Source organism: Lagenorhynchus albirostris, chromosome 18 (assembly GCF_949774975.1).
Source record: "Lagenorhynchus albirostris chromosome 18, mLagAlb1.1, whole genome shotgun sequence".
NCBI classification, from domain to species: domain Eukaryota; kingdom Metazoa; phylum Chordata; class Mammalia; order Artiodactyla; family Delphinidae; genus Lagenorhynchus; species Lagenorhynchus albirostris.
This window is the reverse complement of record NC_083112.1, coordinates 9,087,716-9,113,910: the sequence shown is the minus strand read 5'-3', so window position 1 is coordinate 9,113,910 and position 26,195 is coordinate 9,087,716. Positions and strand designations below refer to the sequence as shown.

Below are 26,195 nucleotides of genomic sequence, written 5' to 3'. Positions count from 1 at the left end.
GGGCTTCCCTGGTGGCACAGTAGTTGAGAGCCCGCCTGCCGATGCAGGGGACACGGGTTCGTGCCCCGGTCTGGGAAGATCCCACATGCCGCGGAGCGGCTGGGCCCGTGAGCCATGGCCGCTGAGCCTGCGCATCCGGAGCCTGTGCTCCGCAACAGGAGAGGCCGCAACAGTGAGAGGCCCGCATACACCCCCCCCCAATAAAAAGGAGACATAATTGGCATATAACATATTAGTTCCAGATGTACAATGATTCAATATTTCCATACACTATGAAATGATCACCATAATAAGTCTAGTTTTCACCCATCACCACACAGTTACAATTTCTTTTTCCTGTGATGAGAACTTTTCAAATATACTCTCTCAGCAGAAACTTTCAAATATACCATACAGTATTAATAACTATAGTCACCATGCTGTACATTACATTCCTTGACTTATTTATTTTCTAACTGTACCTTTAGAAGACTCCCTTTACCCATTTTGCACATCAGCCATCCCCTGCCCCTGACAACTACAAATCTGTTCTGTGTATCTATGAGTTTGGAGGGTTTTGTTATTGTTGTTGTTATTCAGTGTTTTTTAGATTTGATTCCGTGTGTAAGAAAGATCACACAGTATTTATGTTTCTCTATTTCACTTAGCATAATGCCCTCAAGGTCCATCAGTGTTGTCACAAATGGCAAGATTTTTTCTTCTTTTTTATGGCTGAATAATATTACATTGTATATATACACCACTTTTTCTTTATCCATTCACCCAACAGATGGACATTTAGGTTGCTTCTATGTCTTGGTTATTGTAAATAATGATACAATGAACATGGGGGTGCAGGTATCTTTTTGAGTTAGTATTCACATTTCCTTCAGATAAATACTCAGAAGTGAAATTACTGGATCACATGGTACTTCTATTTATAACTTTTTTTCCTATTTTTAATTTTTGGAAGATTCTCCATACTGTTTTTCATGGTGGCTACATCAATTTACATTCCCACCACCAACAATTTATATTCCCACATCCTCACCAACACTTGTTATTTGTCTTTTTTATATTAGCCAACCTAACAGGAGTGAGGTCCTATCTTATTGTGGTTTTGATTTGCATTTCCCTGATGATTACTGATGTTGCGCACCTTTTATATAATTGTTGATGATTTGTTTATCTTCTTTGGAAAAATGTCTCTGCCTATTTTTTTTGTTTTTGTTTTTTTTTGCGGTACGCGGGCCTCTCACTGCCGTGGCCTCTCCCACTGTGGAGCACAGGCTCCGGACACGCAGGCCCAGCGGCCACGGCCCACGGGCCCAGCCGCTCCGTGGCACATGGGATCTTCCCGGACCGGGGCACAAACCCGTGTCCCCTGCATCAGCAGGCGGACTCCCAACCACTGCGCCACCAGGGAAGCCCTCTCTGCCTACTTTTTAATCAAATTGTTTTTTTGCTATTGAGTTATATGTGTCATTTATATAATACGGATATTAACCCCTTATCAGATACATGATTTGCAAATATTTTCTCTCAGTAGGTTTCCTCTTCATTTTGTTGATGGTTTCACTTTCTTGATAATGCCCTTTGATGCACAAGAGTTTTACATTTTGATGAAGTGCAATTTATCTGTTTTTGGTTTTTATTTTTTTAGTGTTTGTGCTTTTGATTTCTCATGTAGGGATACACTGCCAAATCCAATATTAGGAAATTCTCCAGGATGTTACTGTTACTTTTGTTCTAAATCATATGTATATAATCGATTATGTTTCATACTTTCTTAATTATAACAAGGTGTGATATCTAGTAGCTTAAGTCCTCCAAATGTCTTTAATGATGACTTCTGCTGCTGCTGTTCCTCCTCCTACTACGACTACTTCATCATCATCATCTTCTTCTTCTTCTTCAAGATGATTTTGGCTATGCCTTTTGCATTTCTATTGAAATCTTACAATCAGCTTGTCGCTTCTCCGTATACCACTCTATGACAACATATACACACATCTGGCTAGAATTCTGATACATATTGTATTGAACTGTAAATCTGCAGATAATTGTCATCATTATAGTATCACCATCCCATTCCATGGTATTATAATACTGACCTTTTCATTTCATGAAGACAGTATATACCTTAGGTGGCCTTTAACTTCACTGAGGAATGTTTCTTAAACATCTGTGTAGAGGTATTGCTTACCTTTCTTAAGTATATTCCTAGGCATTTAACGGTTTTTGATGTTACCGTAAATGTAATTTTTAATATTTATTTTCTAACTGTTTATTATTGGCATAGAAATATAAAGTTACTTCTTTTTTATACTGACTTTGAATCCAGGGACCTTGTTAAAGACAATTTTTAATTCTATTAACTTTTGCATTCTTTTAGGTTTTCTCCGTTCATAGTAATAACAGCTTTTTTTTTTTCCTTCATTCTTAATGGATTTTATTTCTCTTTCTTCCTCCTAGAATGGCCAGAACCTTCAAAACAACACAAGTGGTGACAGTGGATATTTTTATCCCATTCCCAATCTCGGGGAAAAGACAGAGTAACAGTAACTAATAGAAGACTTGAAGACTTCTAAATGTCATATATAAAACTGTACACAACCCAGTTCTGACAAACTTTCTGTCAACTTTGTATTTAATTAGCATATTCTGCTTACATGTTATGTAAATAGTGATTAGGATTAATTGCCACCTGAGGAACTTCCCTGGTGATCCAGTGGTTAAGAATACACCTGCCAATGCAGGGGACACGGGTTCAAGCCCTGGTCCAGGATGATCCCACATGCCGCAGAGCAACTAAGCCCATGTGCCACAACTACTAAGCCTGCGCTCTAGAGCCCGCAAGCCACAACTACTGAGTCCGCGTGCCGGAACTACGGAAGCCCGCATGCCTAGAGCCCGTGCTCCGCAACGAGAGAAGCCACCACAATGAGAAGCCCGCGCACCGCAATGAAGAGTGCCCCTGCTCGCCACAACTAGAGAAAGCCCGCACACAGCAACAGACCCAAGGCAGCCAAAAATAAATAATTACTTTTTTAAAAAACTGGCCAAAAAATAAAATAAAATAAAAATTTGCCACCTGATGTTTTTTCAGTTTGTTCTATCAGTTCTGTGTTCATTTTCATCTTCTTCTTGCCTTATTTTTGGTAAAATATTTTTATTCCATTCTCCTCTTTACTGGCTTATTCGTTTTATATTTTCCTATTCTTTTAGTAGTTGTCCTAGAGAGTAGTGGCCTTAACTTATTGAAGGCCAATTTCAATAATTCTGTCTTAAACTTTCAGAACAGTAGTAGGTTCAGTATTCTAAGAAAACTTAAAATACATCAACTCCCTTTATACTCTGATGCTTACTGTGCTCTTGTTCACACAGGACCATTACTGTTCTAATTTTATGCAGTTAATATTTATTTAGACTTAACCAACATATTTTCCTCTTTCTCTTGTTTTTCACTCTGTTTTGCCTCTGTGATAATTTGCTTTCTACCCAAAGAATTAAAGTAGAAATTCTTTTAGCTGGGATAACTGCTAATGAACTCTTCCAGTTTTTGTTTGTCTGAAAATGTCTTTATTTTGCCTTCCCTTTTTTTTTTTTTTTTTTTTTTTGCGGTACGTGGGCCTGTCACCGCTGTGGCCTCTCCCGTTGTGGAGCACAGGCTCTGGACGCGCAGGCTCAGTGGCCATGACTCACAGACCCAGCCGCTCTGCGGCATGTGGGATCCTCCCCGATCAGGGCACGAACCCGTGTCCCCTGCATCAGCAGGCGGACTCTCAACCACTGCACCACCAGGGAAGCCCTTGCCTTCCCTTTTTAAAGGATATTTTCTCCAGGTTTAGAATTCTAGATTAATACATTTCTTCCACTCGATAATTTCAAGATATTATTCCATTATCTTCCATTTTCTTATCTTTTCTTTTGAAGTCAAGTGACAGTCTTATCCCTTTGAAGGTTTTCTGTCTTTTTGCTGTAAATGCTTTTAATCTTTTCTATTTTGATTTGTTCCAGTTTTACTATGATGTATCTGGGTGTGCTTTGTGTTATATTTATCCTATTTGGGGCTTCTACCTGATCTTGAATGTACAGCTTTGACGTCTTTCATAAATTTTGAAAAATTTTCTGGCACTATCACTTCAGATACTATTTCTGTTTCATATTCTCTTTCCTCTCTTGCTGTAGTTCTAATTACACTCTAAATATACAGTATTTTTTTTTTACTGTGACCCAGCTGTCTGACATACTTTTTGTATACAGACAAAAATTGTTTCATTATGCTTCACAGATACTGCATTTTTTACAAATTGAAGGTTTGTGTCAAGCAAGTCCATCAGGGCTATTTTTCCAACAGCATTTGCTCACTTCATGTCTCTGTGCCACATTTTCATAATTCTTGAAATATTCTAAATGATTTCATTATTATTACATTTGTTATGGTGATAAGTGATCAGCGATCTTTTTTTTTTTTTTGCGGTACGCGGGCCTCTCACTGTTGTGGCCTCTCCCGTTGCGGAGCACAGGCTCCGGACGCGCAGGCTCAGCGGCCATGGCTCACGGGCCCAGCCGCTCCGCTGCATGTGGGATCTTCCCGGACCGGGGCACGAACCCGTGTCCCCTGCATCGGCAGGCGGACTCTCAACCAATGTGCCACCAGGGAAGCCCGATCAGCGATCTTTAATGATACTATTGTAATTGTTCTGAGGTGCCATGAACCACTCCCACATATCATAGTGAACTTAATTAGTAAATGTGTGTGTTCTGACTGCTCTACAGACTGGCCATTCCCCCATCTCTCTCCCTCTCCCTCAGGCCGCCCTATTCCCTGAGACACAACAATGCTGAAATTAGGCCAATTAATAACCCTACGATGTCCTCTATAAAGTGTTCAAGTGAAAGGAAGCATTGCACATCTCTCACTTTAAATCAAAAGCTAGAAATGATCAAGCTTAGTGCCGAAGGCATGTCAAAAGCTGCAATCAGCTGAAAGTTACACCACTTGTGCCAGTTCGCCAAGTTGTGAATGCAAAGGGAAAGTTCCTGAAGGAAATTAAAAGTGCTACTCCAGTGAGCATGTAATGATAAGAAAGCAAAACACCCTTACTGCTGATATGGAGAAAGTTTTAGTGGACTGGAGAGGAGATCAAACCAGCCGAACATTCCCTTAAGGCAAAGCCTAATCCAGAGCAAGGCCCTAACTCTCTTCAATTCTGTGAAGACCTGGCGAGGTGAGGAGGCTGTAGAGGAAAAATCTGAGGCTAGCAGAGGTTGGTTCATAATATTTAAGGAAAGAAGCCATCTCTATGACATAGAAGTACAAGGTGAAGCAGCAAGTACTGATGCAGAAGCTGCAGCAAGTTATCCAGAACATCTAGCTAAGATCATTAATTAAGGTAGCTATGCTAAACAACAGATTTTCAATGCAGAAAACAATCTTCTATTGGAAGAAGATGCCGTCTAGAACTTTCATAGCCAGAGAGAAGTGAATGCTTGGCTTCAAAGCTTCAAAAGGACAGGCCTACTCTCTTGTTAGGGGGCTAATGCAGCTGGTGACTTCAAACTGAAGCCAATGCTCATTTACCATTCTGAAAATCCTAGTTTTAAGGTTTTCTTTTCACACATATGTGTATATATCTAAAAACACAAAGACGTGCATAAAACTCCACGTAACTGTAAGGGGTCAATTCTCTAAGACCCAACATGTCATGCCCTACCCCAAATACTCACATACTGGAGACAGAGAAAATCACTATTTCTTTCCCAATGTTTTCTCCCAAGGCTCTTTTAATTCTCTCTTGTATGCATGAAATGCAACAACTACTATCATAACAACCATATTATAAACTAACCTGTCAGTCTTCACATTTTTTAAAAAAGATGTCATTATAAAAATTAAACCCCTATAAAGTTAAAATAGACAGAATCAGGTAATATTTTGTATTTATGAAGGAAAGTATTCCAGGTCATAGTCCTATGCTCAACTAAAGAGATGTTTCAATGTTGTTTCACTTACAATGGAGATACAGCACGTTAAAAAGATAGGAAAACCTAAAATAAGTCAGCCAAATTGAAGTGTTATTTACATCATTTCACTTCTCTCTTTGATGCATAAAATTTTAGAAGATAGCATTATGAAGAACACACAACTAAAAAATAAAAATTACCCGATCATTCATGAGAAGATCTTTCACAATGAAAGTAGCTACCAAAGACTTCAAAGGAGCAGCAAACTGATCCGGTGCAAGGAGAGCAATATGACCAATAGTAACCAGTGGTGTTATGAGATGTTCCAGGTTGCTTGGATCCAGGCTCTTATGCAGAGGCTGAAAATGAGGAAAGGAAAATGATCAACTCCATAAACATGCAAATAAGCTGTTCACATATTTCACCTTCAAATTTTAAAAACTACAGAAGTTCCAATACATGGTTTAAGTAGTAGCTCAAGCTTACATTTAAACTTTTATAGATTATTTATGTAGAAGGCATCATATTTAAATATTTTCAGTTTTGCCCAAGTTATATTTTAGAGGTTACGTAAAGAACATTTCAGCATGAAGAATCATATTATGTATCATATATTTTATGACCACATATATAAGTATGTTAGAGACTGCTAAGGCTCACCAATATCCACTTCCATTCAAGGATGCCTATATGTGCAGTTAGGTGAGGATGTGAATAAGTTCTGGTTACCAGAATGGGAATGAAAGTGAGGTACGCCATGCCTGTACTGAGGCAGATATGAGCAATGTTTCTTCTCCACATTCTCTCTCTTTACTCACTGGCTGTCTTAATACCAAGGATCCAGTGGGACTCAAAGAGAAGCCACTAGTCAAAAAGGGTCTGTGTGCCTAAGCCACTGATTAGAATACAATCAAAGCACCCAATTAGACTTTTTTCAGGACCAAGAAATAAGTTTTATTATGTACAGTCACATGGATTTTTGTGGATTTTTATAGCATCAAATATTAAGTACCATAACTAATAAAATTATTTTTATTATTCTAATAGGAAACCCAGCCATTAATATTCATTTTGCCATGACAAAAGAATGAGGCTCCTTATATACTCACATAAATTGATACCTAAAATATATTGTTAAATTTTTTAAATAGGAAAATCAGAAGAGTGACTACAGTATACTATCATTGGCATAAGGAGAGGGGGAAGGGACAAAATATGTGTGTATTTTGTGTATTTACATTACTTGCATATGAATAAAATCTCTCCAGAGAAGTACATTAGAAACTGATAACATTGGCTGCCTCTAAGAAACTGGGTGGCTGGAGATATGGGGGTGAAGCAAAAGAGAAAACTCTTTACTCTTTAGTATTTATTACTGGATATTTGTTTTGTATCTCTTGATTTTGAAGCAAGTGAATATATTATCTATTAAAAATTTTAATGACACATTTTAATGAAGAATTGATGCTCTATCCTCCTACACTGAACACCAAGAATTCTAGGCTTGAAAAACAACACAAAACTGTTCTTCCCAACACACTGGGGCAATATGAGAGGCTTAGTTTAGTCAAAAGTATACTTAAATGAGTTTACTTCTTGCTATTCTTGATGACCTCCCTCAGTACCTCCACTGCACATCTAAGTGATAACTTGTTGTTTACATTATAAACAAATACCTGATAGTGTACTTTTTTCAATTCATTTATTATAATGTGTGACAATTTTCCACAGTAAGATAATAAAATCATTTCTGAAAAAGCAAAATAAATGGCCAGTCCCTCGATTAACAGTAACCTCATAAAGGCCATATGTCTCTATGAGACCTTTTCTCAGAAAGCCAGCCAATCCTGTATGTCATAGTAGAAGGATTACCAGTTAGGTTCTCATAAAGATAAGTAAAAGATATCAAAAATGAAAATAAAAGTACCCTAAAAATTCAAGTTATTATCAGCATTATCCTCCTCCTCATCATCATTGGAAGGAACAAAAAGGAGATTATTCAAGAAAAACAAAAGCTTTCTAGAAATCAACATGAGTTCATTGAAGTCAGCCTCTTATTAAAAAAAATACTATAGAAAGTATTTCCACCCCCAAATTTAAAATATATTACTATTTGCTATCTATAGCAAAGATGCTGTTTAATAAAGAAAACTTTTTTTCCTCCTTTAGGTCTTTAACATAATATATGAAAATATGACAAAATTAGCATAAATATTTCTAAAACAGAGATAACAAGTCTAAGTATTTATGGTGGGTTAGTTTCAGCATAATTTCCAAATTGTTTTGACTTCATTCAAAGCTCCTAAACTAAAATTATAAGTTAGGATTTTATAGATTTTCTGCTTAGCTTCTATTTGCAGGAAGAATGCTAAAGACAGCCCCTGATTATAATAGCTTGTAATGAAATTGCAATGCTTAGAAAGGATAATAGTAATTCCAAGTACAGAAAAAATAATATAAAATACATATTGAAAAGATGGTCAGTAGACATTTGGTCCTATCCAATACATCCATAAGACACTTGGTCTACACACAAAGGTCCTCGATATTTGTTCATATTTGGTCCTGTCCAAAACCATTTGGCATGGACCAAATATGCCCACAGACATTCTGGAGAGCACCAAAATATCAAGAACCTTTTGGTGTGGACCAAATGCTCTGCAAGGGAAAAGGCACATTTTAATCTGACATAAAATTATGTCAGTCACTGAAGGACAAACTTATACTTATTTACCTTACATTACAAATTAGTATGGATTTATAGAACCCCACACTTCAGTAGTATCTCATATATAGAAATCTAACTTTCAAATCTGTAAACTGATAATCATCTACTACCTACTATCAGTAAGTAGGATTTTATATGTAATTACTTACTAATGAAAAATAGTTTCCTAATACTAAATGTATAAAGTAATGTCAAAAAAATATTATACAACTGTTTGATTTCTGAATCTGAGTTAGCATTAAACATCTGAATAATCAGATATTTTCTGATTTTAATCGCCCATCAATATTGATTATACTAATTCAAATTCTGAAAATAAACTATAAAATGATACATATCCAAATGTGAACATCCTATAAAATCATTCATATTTGTTTTTTAACTATAACATGAAACAAAAAACTTTTCTCTTTACCTCAAATATCTGTGCAAACTGTGTCTCTTTACTAGAAAATATTGCATGGATACAATGAATAGCATATTTGGCTTGACGGGGGGGTCCTTTCTTAGATTTGTGATGTAAAACAGGAAGCAAAGCTCTAAAAAAAAAAAAAATTAAAGAAAAACAATTAACCAGAAAAAACAACATGACTTCCACTAGATAGCTTGTATTTTTTAAGTAATGTTTTGTAAGAACAAAAAAAGTCATAACATCTACTCAGACATTTTCAATCTATAATTTCGCTTTATAAATATCTATATTAAAAATATAATCCAAATAAAGTATTTTTTACTTAATAATTATAAAAACAAACAAGGATGGTGACCCATTTCTTCTTTTTAATGTCATTCCTTTAGCCTTTTCTATTTCATTCTCACTGGTACCACTTCAGCTAAGCTTCTGCCACCTTACACCTTCTTTCTCCAGGCTCTTCCTCTTCCAATTCACTTTTTACTTTGTGCCAAAACAACCTACATGAACAGAAATTTGATCATTTAACCAATACAAATTGAGCACTTACTATAGTGCCAGGCACTATTAAAAGTCCCAAATCCTTGCCTTCATGCTACCAGCATATTAGGGATAAGACACATGATTATACATAAATTAGCAAAACATATGTTATGTCAAATTGTGGTAACTCCTGTAAAGAGAAAATAAGAAGCAGAAGAAGAAAAAGAAGACAGGAATAGGGAATGGGGCTAAGTGTGTGACAGTGTTACAATTTTAAATAGGGTGCTTATAGATGTGCTTATAAAGTAACATTGGAGCAGAGTTCTGAAAGAGGTAGGGAATGGGTCATATAGCTACCTGGAAGAACATTTATGTATCATATCATTCCACTATATAAAAACTTAAAATCCTGAATAAAGCAGAATCTCTTAGCTCAACTATTATGAATACATCTCACAGTGAAAGCAACTTCTGAATCCTCCCCCTTCCCCAATAACAACCCAGTGCTCCAGTAGAAAAAAAAAATTAGAGATAAAATAATTCATTATAATAATATCAGAGTCTCAGAAAAGATACCAACAGCAAAATATAATAAAAATAAATAAATGACAAACTGAAGGGAAACTTTGCATTTCATGTTACAGGGAAAGGGTTAATATCCCTAAAATGTAAACACCTACAAATAGAGAATGAAAAGACCAACAATATCACAGAAAAATGGGTTGGATTTAACAGAGTAGAAAGCTCTTCAAAAGAAGATAAACAAATTACCCAGTTATGTGTGAAAAGATGTTTACCTTCACTCCTTTAAAAACATATATAAATACAAACTAAAACTATACTCAGAGGACTTCTGCTTCAGATTAGGACAGTATATCTGAGACTGGGTTTACTCTTTTACCTTAAACAAGTAGAAAACAAGATAATATGTTAATGGTTTCAGACACTGGACAATAGGAAGCGCAGTGCGAAAATCCGTAAAAGATGGGAAACAAACTAGAAGAGCCCTACATCTGCCCCCAATTACTGCAAGGAGGTAGTTTCCAGACTGCAGTACAAGGAGAAGTAGAGACCCAAATAGAGCCTGGTGGTTGCATGCAGTTGAGGGAGACAGGAATGAGAATTCAGGGAGGCCAAGGGAGCTATACTTTCTACAGCAAAGCACCACAGAGGAGGGAGCTACAAAGAGAGAAAGAGAGCTTGAGTTCTGTAGACCTGAAGAGGGGTATCCCTGAGTCTTTGGCTGAATAATGATCAGCGTCACGCAAGAGCAAAAACTACCTAAGACCAGGAAAAGAATGTTAGGAAGAAGTAGGCCAAAAAACTCCCTACCACACACAGGGCTGGTAGCAATTCATGTTTCCACCAGCCACAGCAGAAAGACCTTCAAATATATAATCAGGACAAAATTAATCAATAGACGCAGTCCCCGAAGTGGCACAGGTGACAGAATTAGCAAAGACATAAGAACAGTTGTTATAAATATGCTCCATATGCTCATGAAGGTAAGAAGAAAACATGAACGTGATGAGGACAGAAGTGAAATATATATATATATTAAAAAGACCCAAATGGAACTACTAATTCTGAAAAATATAATACCTCAAATTAAAAATATATACATAGAATAAAAGCAGATTATATATATTATAGAAGAAATGATCAGTGAACTTGAAGACATAGCAATAGAAACTATGCAAAATAAAACAAAGGGGGGGGGACAGGAAAAAAAATAAGAATGGCACATCAGTGACCTCTAAGACAATATTAAGTAGTCAAAAATACATGCAATTGGAGTCCTAGAAACCAAGGGGGTGAGAAGGGGAGAACATTAAAAAAAAAAAAAAAAAGAAAGAATTACCAAAACAACTCCAAATATGATGAAAATAAACCCACAGTCCCAAGAATCTCAATAAATCTCAAGCAGAAGAAACATTAAGTACACCATTCCAAGGCACATCAGTATCAATTTGGTGAAAACAGTGATAAAAAAAAAAAAATCTCAAAACCAGTCAGAGAAGACATATTATGTACAGAGGAACAAAGAATGAAAGATCACTTTTCATCAGAAACTATGCAGTCCAGAAAATAAGAGAGTGACATCTTTCAGGTACTGAAAACCAAAAGAACTCTCAACCTAGAATTCTTATTCCAAGCAAAAATACTTTAAGAATGAAGATAAAATAAAGACTTTTTCAGACAAAGAAAAGCTAAGATAATTAATTATAAGCAGAATTATACTCTAAGAAACATTAAAGTTATTCAGGAACAAAAATGATACCAGCTGAAACTATGGATAGATATCCAAAAACATGAAGAATGGTAAAAAAGGTAAATATATGTGTACAAATCAAAGAGATATGCTATTGTTAATCTGAGATATATCAAAGTGTTTAGGGCAAAAATATCAGTAACATATTGTAGCATTTATAACATACATAGAAACAAAATGTATGACAACAAAAGCACAAAAGCCTGGAGGGGGAAGGCATGGAAGTATACTGCTGCAAGATTTTTACAATATACATTAAGGGGTATAATTTTATTTGAACACAGATAAGCCAATAAAATAAAATCATTAAAAATAGTCAACCTCAAAGAGGGCAGAAATAGAAAGAAATGGGAACATATATTAAGATGGCAGCTTTAAACCCAACTGTATCAACAGTTACATTAAATGGTAAATGGTATAAACATTCCAATTGAAAGAGTGTGTCAAATTGGATTAAAACAACCAAAATCAAAACAAACCAACAAAAACAAAACAAAGACCCAACTCAAACTATAGGATATTTACAAGGTATTTATTTTAAATATTAAGCCCCAGGAACATTTACAGGGAAGGAAGGAAGGGGGGGAGGGGACGAGGGAGGAACGGAATGAAAGAATGAGAGAACTGGGACTTCCCTGGTGGCACAGTGGTTAAGAATCCGCCTGCCAATGCAGGGGACACGGGTTCGAGCCCTGGTCCAGGAAGATCCCACGTGCTGCAGAGCAACTAAGCCCGTGTGTCACAAATACTGAGCCTACGCTCCAGAGCCCGCAAGCCACAACTACTGAGCCCGCACGCCACAACTACTGAAGCCTGCGTGCCTAGAGCCCGTGCTCCACAACAAGAGAAGCCACCGCAGTGAGAAGCCCACGCACTGCAACAGAGTAGCCCCCGCTCGCCACAACTAGAGAAAGCCTGCGCGCAGCAACGAAGACCCAACACAGCCAAAAATAAATAAATAAATAAAATTTTAATGTTAATAAAAAAAAAGAATGAGAGAATAAAAGACTGAAAGAAAGAGATATGCCTTGCAAACACGAATACAAATGAAAGTAGATGCTGCTCTCAAAGACTGCAGAACAAGGAAGCTAACCAGGGACAAGGAGAAACATTTCATTAACAACATAGTCTGTAGACAAGGCTATGGGGAACCAAGTACATTCGTACACTGCTGGAGAGAATGCGAAATGGTATAACTACTACAGAGGGAACTGTAACAATATCTAGTAAAATTATGTATGTATTTATTCTATGATATATCCACAAAATAAATATTTCAATGTGGAATAACTGCTAGTATATGTAAAGAGAAAAAAAGCAAGGTGGAGAAAGGCATGTATAGTGTACTTTTTATCATTCTTCTATCAAAGAGGTCATGTGAACACACATACATATACACATACGCACTGAAACATATCTAGACCGACATGCATGAAAAGACTTAAGTTTATCTATAGGTAAGAAGGAATAGGGTAGAGTGTTGACGAGTACAAGCTAGACTTCTTAGAATATATCTTGCTTTTTCAGCTTGTCTTTAAAACCTGTGAATATTTCATATAATTAAGAAATGAAAATTTTTTAAAGTAACCTCAAAAAATAAAAAGAAACAAATGAACGAAAGTGTGCATCCATTTGGTGGCATAACCACACAAAGAATCATTCCAAGTAACTTTAAAACACAAGAATTTGACTGTAAATCCCTAGTGTGATGCACCCTAAATACATAAGAGAACTACATAAGGCAAACAAACAGCTGTTTTTAGGAATCACACTGGTGGTGCTACTACTATTCTGAGACTGTTCTGTATTTATTATGGGATAATTCAAATGAGTTATTATGTAATATCATAGTTTTATCATCCTGTATTAGCTCGGCATAGGGGAAAAGATAAAAATGTAAAATTGAAGAGGCTCAATAAAAACCCAATTTGAACTGGAATAATCAATATAAACATACAATGCATTTTATCTTCCAAAAAACCTTTTTTTTTTTTAAGCTGTATGCACAGAATTGTCCTAGAAAAGTGACCCACACATTAGCAATTAGTACACACAAGACTGACATTCTGATTTCTTAATACTATTCCCATTAAAAAGAACCAGGGCTCCTCAGAGAAATGGCTGAATCCAGGTCTGGGGCAGGACATGTACAAGATGGGTCTGGAACATTTTGTCATACCAGGTTGCAAAGACATTACAAAGATTAGTGGAGTTATTCAAAAGGATTCAGAAGTCAATCTGAATAGCCTATAGATGGGACAATGTGAGCATCGAGTGATCACTGTAATTGACTGAAACACAAATATGAGTAAATCCATCAGTTTATAATGATATTTTTAAAAGACGACAACAGAGGATACTAGTAAACTCCTCACTCTTTATTTTGAACTCTGTTCAATACATAAAAGAATCACTCACTACTTACAGATATGGAAAACAAACTTATGGTTACCAAAGGGGAAGTGTGGCAGGGAGGGATAAATGAGGCGCTTAGGATGAACATATACACACTACTACATATGTATAAGACAGATAACCAACAAGGACCTACTGTAGAGCACAGGGAATTCTACTCAATATTCTGTGATAACCTATATGAGAAAAGACTCTAAAAAAAAAAGAATATATGTATAACTGAATCACTTTGCTGTACATCTGAAACTAACACAACATTGTAAAGCAACTATACTCCAATAAAAAAAGATTATTCATGATGTTTAAAATAAACTGATAAATTAAATGAAAAAAAGCATTTTAATTTTTCTTTATGTGCTTTAAAGTAATGTTTATGTCTCTGCAAGTTAACTGACTTAGAGCAAAACGAATAATATTAGGTACAGAAAAAAAGCCTGAATAAATAACTTCTGACGCTAAAAAAAGAAAAAAGGAAAAAAAAAGTATCAAGCACTTATCCTGCCAAAGAATAGATGAGAAGTTCCTCTTTATAAAAGTATTCAGCTAACAAGTGATAAAGGAATGACACAGTATCATTACTGATTACTAAATATGATCAGCTGCTAACATCATAAAAGAGAAACAGCCAGGTATTACATTCCTCCTGACAGAAGAGCATACCACCCCCTGCAAAGTGGTCCTGTGACGACAAAATAGCTGAAGCAGAATCCAATCAGGCCTCTGGATTCAACTATCACTTTACAGAAAACACAGGAAAACGTTAAAGCATGCCAAAGGCACACAATTAGCAAAAATCAAAAGTCAGTTTATGTGAAAGTATTCAAGATAAACAACCTGGTTTCTTCATCAAACACAAAGAGAAGAGCTAACTGGAGGGGGAACCTACAGGAGAAAAGGGACTTCAGAGACCTATCAAGCAGTAACAATGTAGAAACCTCACTTGGATCCCGATTCAAAAAAAAACCAAACTGTTAAAAAAAATTACTATGTTTTAATTGGATATTATTATTAGGAAATTATTATTAACTGCGTTTACGATAAAAGCATTGTGATCATTTTTTTAGAGTTCTTATCTTTTGGAGATACTGAGATGTACAGATGAAAATACAGAGTCTGGGATTTGCTTTCAGATATAAGGGGAATGTGGGGAGTGGGCAGAATTATAAATTAAACAAAGTGGATTTTAGTTATTTATATATAAACGGGTTGGTGGATACATGGGAGTTCACTATTATATTCTACCTCTTCTTTATATGTTTGAAAACTTCAATAATAAACTATGTAAAAAAACAATTCGAGCCTCACCAAAATGCCCTCTTTTTAGTCTGTGATTTGTGGCTTCCTTGTGAAATGAAAAATTATTATTTTCTGGTTACTTCAGTAACTGAAGTCCCCAGAGAAGACCTATCATCTCATAAGTCACACACAAGTAAGAAGCAACTATGGTGGGACTTTGAAAGATAGCATAAGAAATTTTAAGTTCATCCAATGTTCTGCATTCTCATTTCAACAGAAAACAGAAATAAACCAAAACAATAAGGAAGGGAAAAAAAACAATTTCAAGAATTCTAAAGCCCTAGGCAGACTGAGAAGTTAATGAACGTAAATGAAGCGACTATCTTCTGACTGCTTTTTATATTAATAAGTTTCTATTAAAGGAAATCCTTTATTTCCTCATTAAATTGATTTTTCCCCTTCAAATTCAAGGGGAAACCCCCCTGCCGCCCCACTTGCGAACAAAACTGAAAAACACATTAAAAACACTAAAGAAAAAAACTCCAAATCCTACTACCCTGAAATAATTAGTGTTAACATTATTTTAGAACTACTTCTAAAATTTCTCTGTACATACATACACATATTAAATAAATGAGAATACAAAACATATATTTGGAAACTTTTTTTTTTTAAAGGTCACACAGGTCTTCAGTGTCTGGCTATACCACAATTAATCTAACCAGTCTCCTACCACTGAACATTTAGATGGTTTTTTTTTTTTTTTTTTTAAATCTTGACAACAAACAATGAACATCCCTGTGCTAGCTCTTTATCTAGTGTCTCTGAGCTTTATATCCTATAATCTGCTCTGAGATCCTGGAGCTGTAAATCTGCAAATTACATTTCCCAGACTCCCACAAGAGCTGGTAGGTTCTTCCAACAAGAGACACCACAGCTTCTTTAAGGCCTTCTCTGCAGTAGCTGTGCTGCCCTGCAGCAAGAGCCAGGCCACCCCTACTCTGACAGTTAGTTGGCACAATGTGGACAGGCTCTTCCACCCATTGGGCAGTCCTTAACACCGCTTATTCCCAGTTGTTCCACCAGCCCTAAGGGTGGTAACTGCTTCCGGCAAATCATAATCTCTGAGCTGACAAAGCAACTTTTTGCTCTTTCAAGCTTCAAACATCTGTATTAATTAATTTATTTACGTTTAAAATACCTGGCATGGTTTCTGCTTCTGACTGGACCCTGAACCATATAACCACTATGTAGACGTATTTTCTAATTATCTCTGGGATAAATACCTCAAAGTGAAACTACAGTATTAAACACCACACACATTTTAAGTTGGTAAGTATTACCACATTACCAACTCAGAAAAGCTGCATCCGTTTATATTCCAACTGAGAGCAGCACTGGCATGCTAGCTAAAACTGGTTATACAGCACGTGGGTATTGTATTTTCCTCCAGCACTCTTAGCAGGCATAAATGTCCTTTCCTAATGTGATGAAGGACTTCCTGTTTGTAAATTTCTTATTTATTCCCTATGTTAGTATTCTACTGTGAGATATGTCTGTTATTCCTTTGTTAAGAATCTTAATACATTACAAATATTAACCTTTTCTAAAGTCATATATATTGAAAATAGCTTCCCAGCATACCAGTTCTGTTTCCAATTTATTTCATGATTTTTGCTTTTGTCTAAATAGTATTCTCCCTCACTAAAATATAAGGGCAGAGACTTAACCTGTCCTTTTCATTTTAACATCCTCAAGTACCTTATACACAATGAAGGCTCTACAAATATTTTTTCAATAAATGAATTTTTAAAAATCCAACCCATCAATATTCCAATTGTGACTTGGCATCAGTGTCCCTTTCACCACAAAGTAAGAAGTTACAAAAAATGTACTGGTTACTAATACGTTTATTAATTAATTTTATATATATTTGAAATCTTAGATATATGAATAATCTTTGACTCATCTGGAATACATGTAAAAGCAAGTAAGCAGTCTACATTAATTTTTCTTTTTAAAACAGCTTGCCAATTATTTACTCAATAATCTAAGTTTTCCTAATTTCTTTGTTAAATATTATACCCCTCACTATTACAGGGTTGCAAATTTCTTATACACTTTACTTCTAAATCTTCTGATTTCTACTCGTATAATATTTTCTAAATGATTGTTAATGGTATATAAAGAAAGCTTTGGATTTTTACATACTTATTTTGCCCATCTTATTTTTTAGTATTTTACTAGTTCTGCAGTTCATTCTCTTGAATTTTTCTTAGAATATGATAACTTTGCTTCCTCCTTTCCAACGCCTCCACCTCTTATTTTCTTATGTAATTATATTGGTTAATGCTTCCAAAACAATGTTAAATCATAGCAGAGCTAGTGTATTTTCTCATCTTGCTCCTGATTTTACTGGGAATGCTTCTAGTGTTTTACCATATGATGGTGTATACTGGTTTGAGAAGTATGAAGGCATTAAATCGTATTTTATTGGGTTTAATTATAAATAGCTGATTTTTTTTTATCAGAAGCCCTTTCAGCAGCTGTCAAAATGATCTATTGTGTGCCCTTTCCCTTTTACTCATTTATACAATGAATTATAACATGAATATTAGGCTTTTTAGTAGTAACCCTTTTTGTATTCCTGGAATTAATCACATTTGGCCATAGTATATTCTTGTTTTACTGTAGTAAACTCTCTTTTTGATAATATTTTATGTACAATTTTTGCATCAACATTAGTAAGATTTGTCTTAGTTTTCTTTTGGAGGGATATCTTTTATCAGGTTTTAGCATTCCTGTAGTTACCTTGGCTTTATAAGAAGTAATCTAAATGCTTTCTTTTTCCCCCATGCTCTAAACAACTTAAATAAATTAGAATTCCTATGTGGTTTATATATATATATGTATATATATATATAGAGAGAGAGAGAGATTTGAAATACCTCCTTTAACACACACCTTTTATTTGCCCTTATTATTATTATTAGAGGGTAATTTTCTCTAATTCTTTTATAGTTATAGTCTATTAGGTTTTCTTCTTCCCTCTACTTGACCCAATTTTATTTATTTACATCACCCTTAAAAAAAAATTCAGGTTTTCAAATATCTAAGACATAGATATAGCCACATCTAAAACTTAAATAATGAAAGTAAAATGATGAGAAAAGACAAATCAGAGAGATGCAGACAAGAAGAAAACAAGAGTTTGATTTAGGGGCATAAACTAAACTGAATGCAAAGGGAAAAAAAATCACACAACTTGGTAGACAGAGTGACCTCACGATAAAAAGGGGCTAGGGCTTCCCTGGTGGCGCAGTGGTTGAGAGTCCGCCTGCCAATGCAGGGGACATGGGTTCGTACCCTGGTCCGGGAAGATCCCACATGCCACGGAGCGGCTGGGCCCGTGAGCCATGGCCGCTGAGCCTGCGCGTCCGGAGCCTGTGCTCTGCAATGGGAGAGGCCACAACAGTGAGAGGCCCGTATTAAGGGGCTAATACATTCCTTAAGTCCTTGAATCCTAAATAATATCCTTCATTTCCCCTTATTTAAGCACAACTTGGCTAGTTAGGAAATGCTTTAGATACATTCTTTTTGTCCATCAGAACTCTCTAGTTGTTGAATCATTAACTTTGGAAATCTTTTGTGGTTGAAAAGAAATAAGTCAGCCTCATTACCTTTCCATTGTACATGATCTACCTTTTTTTTTCCCTTGATGTTTATGAAATCACTTCTGTAATCTCTGCGAAGTCAGTAAATTCCATCACAATATTTTCCTAAAACATGAGCACTTTTAATCTCCAGATTCATGTTTTCATTCATTCTAAGCAAGTTTACTATTATTTTTTTAAAATGTTTTCCATTTCCCATTATTCTGTTGTCTTCTCCACAGAAACTAATCATGGCTTTTCACTATCTGCAATTCTCTCTAACTGCCTTCATTTCTTTGCCCACTGTATCTACATTCTATGCAGTTTCCTCAAGTTCAACAGAACCCTTCCTGGTTACATTTTCAATATTGTTTACTCTGCTCCTTGCTGTTTATAATAAATTACTTTCTATAATACAAATATGTTCCTGCTCTTCTTTATCCTTAGTTCTGCCATTTCTCTTTTTATGTTATCTTATTTTTGTTCTTTTTTTTTCCACATGTCATTGGCTGTTTAATTTTCTTGGCAGTTTAGAACAACTGTCTAAAATTTTCTTTTTTCCTAGAAAAACACAATTCTTCCAAAGTGCTGATCAGCTATCTTTTGAATGCTAAATTATCCCCATAGGATTCATGTTTGTTAATTTATTTGTATTCTGTTAATTCATCTTTGAATAAGAGAAATTCTCTCTGGCTCCACCATTTAAACAAAAATGCAGATAGTGTCTCCCTGAGGACTGAACATTGGGCACTTGTTTTAAAAGATTAACATCAGAACTCTCAACTCAAACTACACTTGCTTAATTAGCTGGATAAACAGCATGGAGGAAGAAGTTGGGACTAAAGGTATCAAGTCCTTTTTTTCTGTGTAATTTCTAAGTCTGCTTAAGCTCCCCCAATTGAGAACCAGCTCCACTTGGACTATGACCACAACTTATGCTGTAGGGGACTCTCAGTTTTGGCACATCTGCCTACTTTAGGATGAGCCAGATTCCTGAGAGACTTACTGGGTCATAATGGAACCCATAATTCACCATAATTTTAGTTTAGTGGGTCAGCACATAATTTTTTCTGTTCCTGTAAAGTTGGTGAGACGTTTGCTTCACAATTCTACTCTAAGCCTTACCTCACCTGTAAGCTTTGCTCCTCCTGTTAAGCCCAGAGAAAAATGGTATGACCACAAAGTCTCTCCTTTAGCTCTATTCCAGCTGAAATTAGATTTTCCCTATTTCTCTCAAAGCTGCCCATATCTCAAACTCCTCCCTCTAAATGAGCTAATGAAAGAACACTTATTATACATTCCCTTAAACATCTGATTCAGGGATACATTTATCAACTGTCAATGTTTTCACACTCAATTCAGTCTAAATGGCTTATCTAGCACCAATTCTGTCCAGCTTGTGGTAGCTTCTACTTAGATACACTTTTCTTTTAAATTATTTTAGGGAATTCAAGGGAAGATAATTTAATAAACATTCATTTAACTCTATCGTTTTTCCTCAACATCAACTCACCCTATTTAATAATTTAAAACATAAAATCTGCAAACATATTTTATCTCCTGGAAGACATATACTATGAATTACTTCATCGAGAACAGTGTGTACACACAGTAGGTATTCAATATCAGCTGAATTAATTCTCCTCATGAGAGATATCTGAAATATACTCAGCATATATATCAAATAACTCTAAGTACTTCAGTTCCATATTAAAGCAGAGTATGTTTTAAAATGCCCTCGTGTGTTCTAAAATGTCCACCTTTCAACCTTGCTCTCGTAGTTCTCCTACAAATATATCAAACAATGTTTCTTTAAAATATAAAGCGTACTAGGAAAGACAGTTTAGAATGAAAACTAAAACCTCCACTGAATAAATCAAACTAAAACTTGTTTAAAGCTCCAATTAAGACAGGAACTGTGCCATAATGGATATGGTACCATAAGCACTGCAAACAAACAGGCCTATATTCAAATCTTCACTCTGCTATTTGCTAGCTATGTGACCTAGAACCATTTACCTCAAGTAAACATTAGATTCCCCATTTGGAAGATTAGGATAATTCCTACAAATCACACTGAATTGTTACAAGGTTTAAATGAGATAATACAATAAGTGGGCATTCAGTATATGGTAGAGTTATATACAGTTTATACATATAGTGTGTGTGTATACATATATCTCCAAATTCTGATCTCTGATCTGGATAGGAGAGTCGCAGCTCCATTCCAAAGGGAAATTTATGTTCTAGGCTCCCTTAAAAATTAAGAAGCCAGTTCTAAACAATAAAGTTTCTTATCCTTGCTAAAAAGTATACTGTTACAAAATTATTTTATGTTTCAATTATCACTTAAATAATGCTTTTGTCCTATATATCAATAGTTTCTAGAATTAAGTTCATGCAAGTAGAAAGTAATAACAGAAAGTATACCTGAGCCTCTAAAAGCTAGCTTTGTCCAAGTCTCTTTCTAAAGAAAAGAGCCGCAGGCAATTCTTCAACATGAAGAAGCACAGTACCCCAACCACAACTAACTAGACCAAAAATAACGAGCTGGAAGTAAAACCAACCACCAGTGACTATGGCAATATCAAGACCAATTATCAGCTATGCTCTCCAGGAACAGGGAGGAGAGATGCATACAGAGAAGTAAGCAGGGATTCATAAAGAATGAAGACTTATTATTTTTGAGCTATTAGAGAATTTGAGCTATTAGAGAATCTTGAACAATAATCAACCACTATTAGAGATCACCAGGATAAGAGCACAATTTCCAATTCTTGGAAATACTAGAACACACAAACACACACACATAACACACTGCTGTTAGGATGCTTATACCATGCTTCTCTGTTTCCCTGTGCCAAATAAAGCAATACTTCTGAAAATTTTCGAGTCAATACTCATATCACAGGAGAAAGTAAAGAGTGCTATGGACAATCTTGCTGAAATGCCTTTGGAATTTCCCATTGGATCTTAAATTTTCATGAATTACTTATCCTGTGCCATAATATGCCAAGGAACTGTTTTACTGTAAAACTGTTTTCATTAAAATCTTTAAGCACGGGCTTCCCTGGTGGCGCAGTGGTTGAGAGTCGGCCTGCCGATGCAGGGGACACAGGTTCACGCCCCGGTCTGGGAAGATCCCACATGCCGCGGAGCGGCTAGGCCCATGAACCATGGCTGCTGAGCCTGCGTGTCCGGAGCCTGTACTCCGCAGCGGGAGAGGCCACAACAGTGAGAGGCCCGCGCTCCGCAAAAAAAAAAAAAAAAAAATCTTTAAGGGCTTCCCTGGTGGCGCAGTGGTTAAGAATCCGCCTGCCAATACAGGGGACAAGGGTTCAAGCCCTGGTCCGGGAAGATCCCACATGCCACGGGGCAACTAAGCCCGCACGCCACAACTACTGAGCCCACATGCCACAACTACTGAAGCCTGCGTGCCTAGAGCCCGTGCTCCACAACAAGAGAAGCCACTGCAATGAGAAGCCCGTGCGCCACAACGAAGAGTAGCCCCCACTCACCACAACTAGGGAAAGCCCGCGTGCAGCAATGAATACCCAACGCAGCCAAGAATAAATAAAATTTTTAAAAGTATATATACAATTCAAAAAACAAAATCTTTAATCAAAACTGATGCTTCAGAAAGAAACGCCATGCTCACCCTACATTTTCATGAATCTTCTAAAACCAATCAATGCTTTCTCCCAGGAAATGAGAATCTAAACTGAATATTTTAGACTTAAGATAACCCAGACATTATTTCCTCAAAACTGAAAAGATTCCAACTATTACATAAATCAAGAAACAGTAAGTATTTTTCTGTCTTCCAGAATATTTATCAGAAAAATCTCAACTCACGATCTGATGTGTGGGAAATCCTCTTCAATTTTGCTTCCTGTGTTTTTGAAAATTTGGAGTGCAGCTTCTGCTACTTTTTCATCATCCATTTTCAGACAAGCCAGGAGAGATTCAAATGTTTCAGCAGAATGAAACGAGATGGGATGTGTAAATGAGAGTACCTAAAAAATGATCATAAAAAATAATCTGTAATCCTTTTCACCTTTATAAATCTGAAATGTTACATATTAGAAATACTACAAATCCAAGTAAATACAAAAATAATTATGCTAAAAAAATCAATAAGAGCACTATAAATAAAATTTAAAACTTACTCAAATATATAACAGAAACGTTCCTGTGTAGGAAGACTGTACAGTCTAAAGAAACAATTACCTTCAAAATTAAATTACATGTACCATAATTCTACTCAGAATAATCTGGATTTGGTTAATGTTTGGAGAGGGGGGTGGTGGAGAATGAAGGTAGGAGAAAAGGAAAATGAGAAGAGAGAATTTTAAAAAATATCTCTATGATTCTAAACAAAGATCATTAGAAGAGACCAGCTAATAACATTTTCGGAAAAAAGTAATCTAGGGAAGGGGGTAAAACACCAGACAATAAACGATATTGTAAGGTTACAATAATCAAATCAACATGGTACTAACATTAGAAGCAACAACAACAAAAAATAAAGCAATAAATAGAGCTTACCGTATATATGCACTTAAGATAGGGTGTAATAGATTATAAAGATGGTAACAGAAAATAAATGAGAATGGATGGAATTTTTATTTTTAATAAATAGTCCTGGTAAAGGTGGATAGCTATTTGGAGGAAATCAAATTAGACCCTCCCCTACAATACACAATTTCAAAATAAATTTTAGCTGCGTTGTTTCAAATTTAAAAATCACAAACAATAAAAACCCCTCTGAACATGACAGGACTTTTAAGCTTAAAATAAACAATTAGACTCAAATGTAGAATGTAAAAACAAGCAAGTAGTAGAAAAACGTATGAGCATAATGCCATATTTATAAGACTGAGAAACAAGCAAAATAAGTGATGTTATTTAGAGATATAGACATAAATGGAAAATCTATACAGAATAGTTAAGAGAATAATAAACTCCAGATTCAGGACAATCAGACCTGGAAGATGTGGGGTAAAAAGCCACTCAGTGAACTTCAACAGTATTAATATTCTATTTAATTTGAGTTCGCATTCCTTTTACTTTCTATTAGTATTCATTTTATTACTATACTTTATAACTTAAACAGAATACATTTTATTTTTTTATATATCAAATATGTCCTATAAAAAAGCCAAGGAAGTTAAAAGCACACTTAAGTCAGTTAAAAAAACAAAAGATTGAGATGTCAGTAGAAAATGAACACAGGATAAAAGCAATGAATTCACTATAGAGAAGACACTAATGATCAACATATGAAAGGTGGCTCTCACTAGCAATAATTATATAAATTAAAGCATTATTTTTCGCTTATCAGATTAGTAAAACTTTTAAAATTTTATACTATTCCAAATTTGTGAAGATAGGAGATAGGCACCTTCATACACTGTTGACTGAATTATATATACTGTATGAGTACGATTTCTCTGTAAAGGAATTTGAATACACATATATCCAAGAATTTTGAAAGTGGTCATTCTCTTTGACCCAGTAATGTCCTTCTAGTATTTAAAAAAAAAAAAAGAAAGAAAGAAAGAAAGACATTAGCAGGAGCTCTTATTTACCTTAGCAGTAATAAAATTAGAAAAATCTAAATATCCAACAATATGAAAGTAGTTGGGAACACTATGATATCTCCAAAATGAACTAATCAAAAAATAATGTTTATTATTATTTTTAGTATGAGCCAGACACTCTGCTAAGACATTAAGTACATGATTTAATTTAGTCCCTGTGAGAGAAGTACTGTTACTAACTCCATTATAGATGAGGAAACAGAGGCAATTAACTTAAAGCATACATCTAAAATAAGATCTGTTTTTTGACACTTAAAAATACTGTCAAAAAACACTGAGAAAAATGCTTATAATTTATTATGGGAAAACAGTCAAGATACGAAATTGTATTTTCAGTCTGATCTCAACTATATAAAAGTGTACATTTTTCTAAAGATTAAAAGGAAACAAAATATATTTATGAATGATAGGCTTCTCAATGTTTTCTTATTAGTTTATATTTTCAATTTTATCAACAATTAACGGATATCTTTGTAATCAGTAAAAGGTAGTAGTATATTTTAGCTAACAAAATAACACATAAAACAGACTTTAAAATTTTGGTTCTTCCTGTGGTAGGGGTAAGCAAGTTCTTTGTTTACTAATGAAAGCTTCAAATTATAATTCTTAATATAGTTAATACTAGGTTATATTATACAATTTAAACCTGAGAATATTTAGCTTACATGTTAGAATAAACATGTAATTTCAAAATTACCTAAAAATGATTAAGAAAATTTTACTTCAGGTTCTATAAACCTAAAGAAGCAAATCTCAGGTCTAAAAAATCCAAACTATATATGTTTAACAATTGTCTAATTAGGCACTTAATTTCACCTTAAGCATATTTACCTTAAGCAGTTCAAGACCTGCCCTGATGGCTTGATCAGTTGGAACACCCTCATCTTCATCATCTGCTGTTCCATCTATTGACTTGTTTACTTGCTTTATAAGAGCACTAAAGCATGAAAAAAAAATTTTTTGTCATTTTTTTAACTCTTCTATTAGCAATGTCTAAGAAAAATAATCCTGAATATTTTCTATATAGACCACAACTAAACCACATAAAATTTGATACAGCTGTTGCCCAACCATTATGGCAAAACAGAAAGCTATAGTAAATATAGCTTCTTTCTGAAATGATATTTTCCTTTGTCCATTCAAATGAGGTCAAAATGTTACCTGATTTGCTGTTTATTAATGCTATATTTTTATTCTTGTATTTTCCATGTAAAGTTTATGCCTAAACATGTGAATGATAATAGATGTTTTCTAACTATCTAAAGTTCGTTATTACTCCAGTAAGTAGAAAAACGTACATTGAAATAAAGGATAAATGGCAACATTAAGCACTTTCAAACCATCTAGCAAATATTACTGTGTCTGGGACTGTTATGAAAGCCAGAAAGGCCTCCTCCTGAAAGGTGTAAAAATGCCACATAACAGACACACAATAAATCCTCAC

At 35.1% G+C, this 26,195-nt stretch overlaps 1 protein-coding gene across 1 annotated transcript in view; it reads right to left on the bottom strand.

Annotated features, from left to right (window-relative positions):
* Positions 1-26,195, bottom strand: part of PDS5B (PDS5 cohesin associated factor B) — a 195,916-nt gene that overhangs the window by 43,980 nt on the left and 125,741 nt on the right. The window contains exons 18-21 of the mRNA XM_060129154.1: positions 25,583-25,688; positions 23,004-23,164; positions 9,093-9,216; positions 6,150-6,308 (exon numbers count right to left, since the gene is read on the bottom strand). Of these exons, the coding sequence (XP_059985137.1) occupies positions 6,150-6,308; positions 9,093-9,216; positions 23,004-23,164; positions 25,583-25,688 (550 nt within the window). The remainder of the gene's footprint in view (positions 1-6,149; positions 6,309-9,092; positions 9,217-23,003; positions 23,165-25,582; positions 25,689-26,195) is intronic.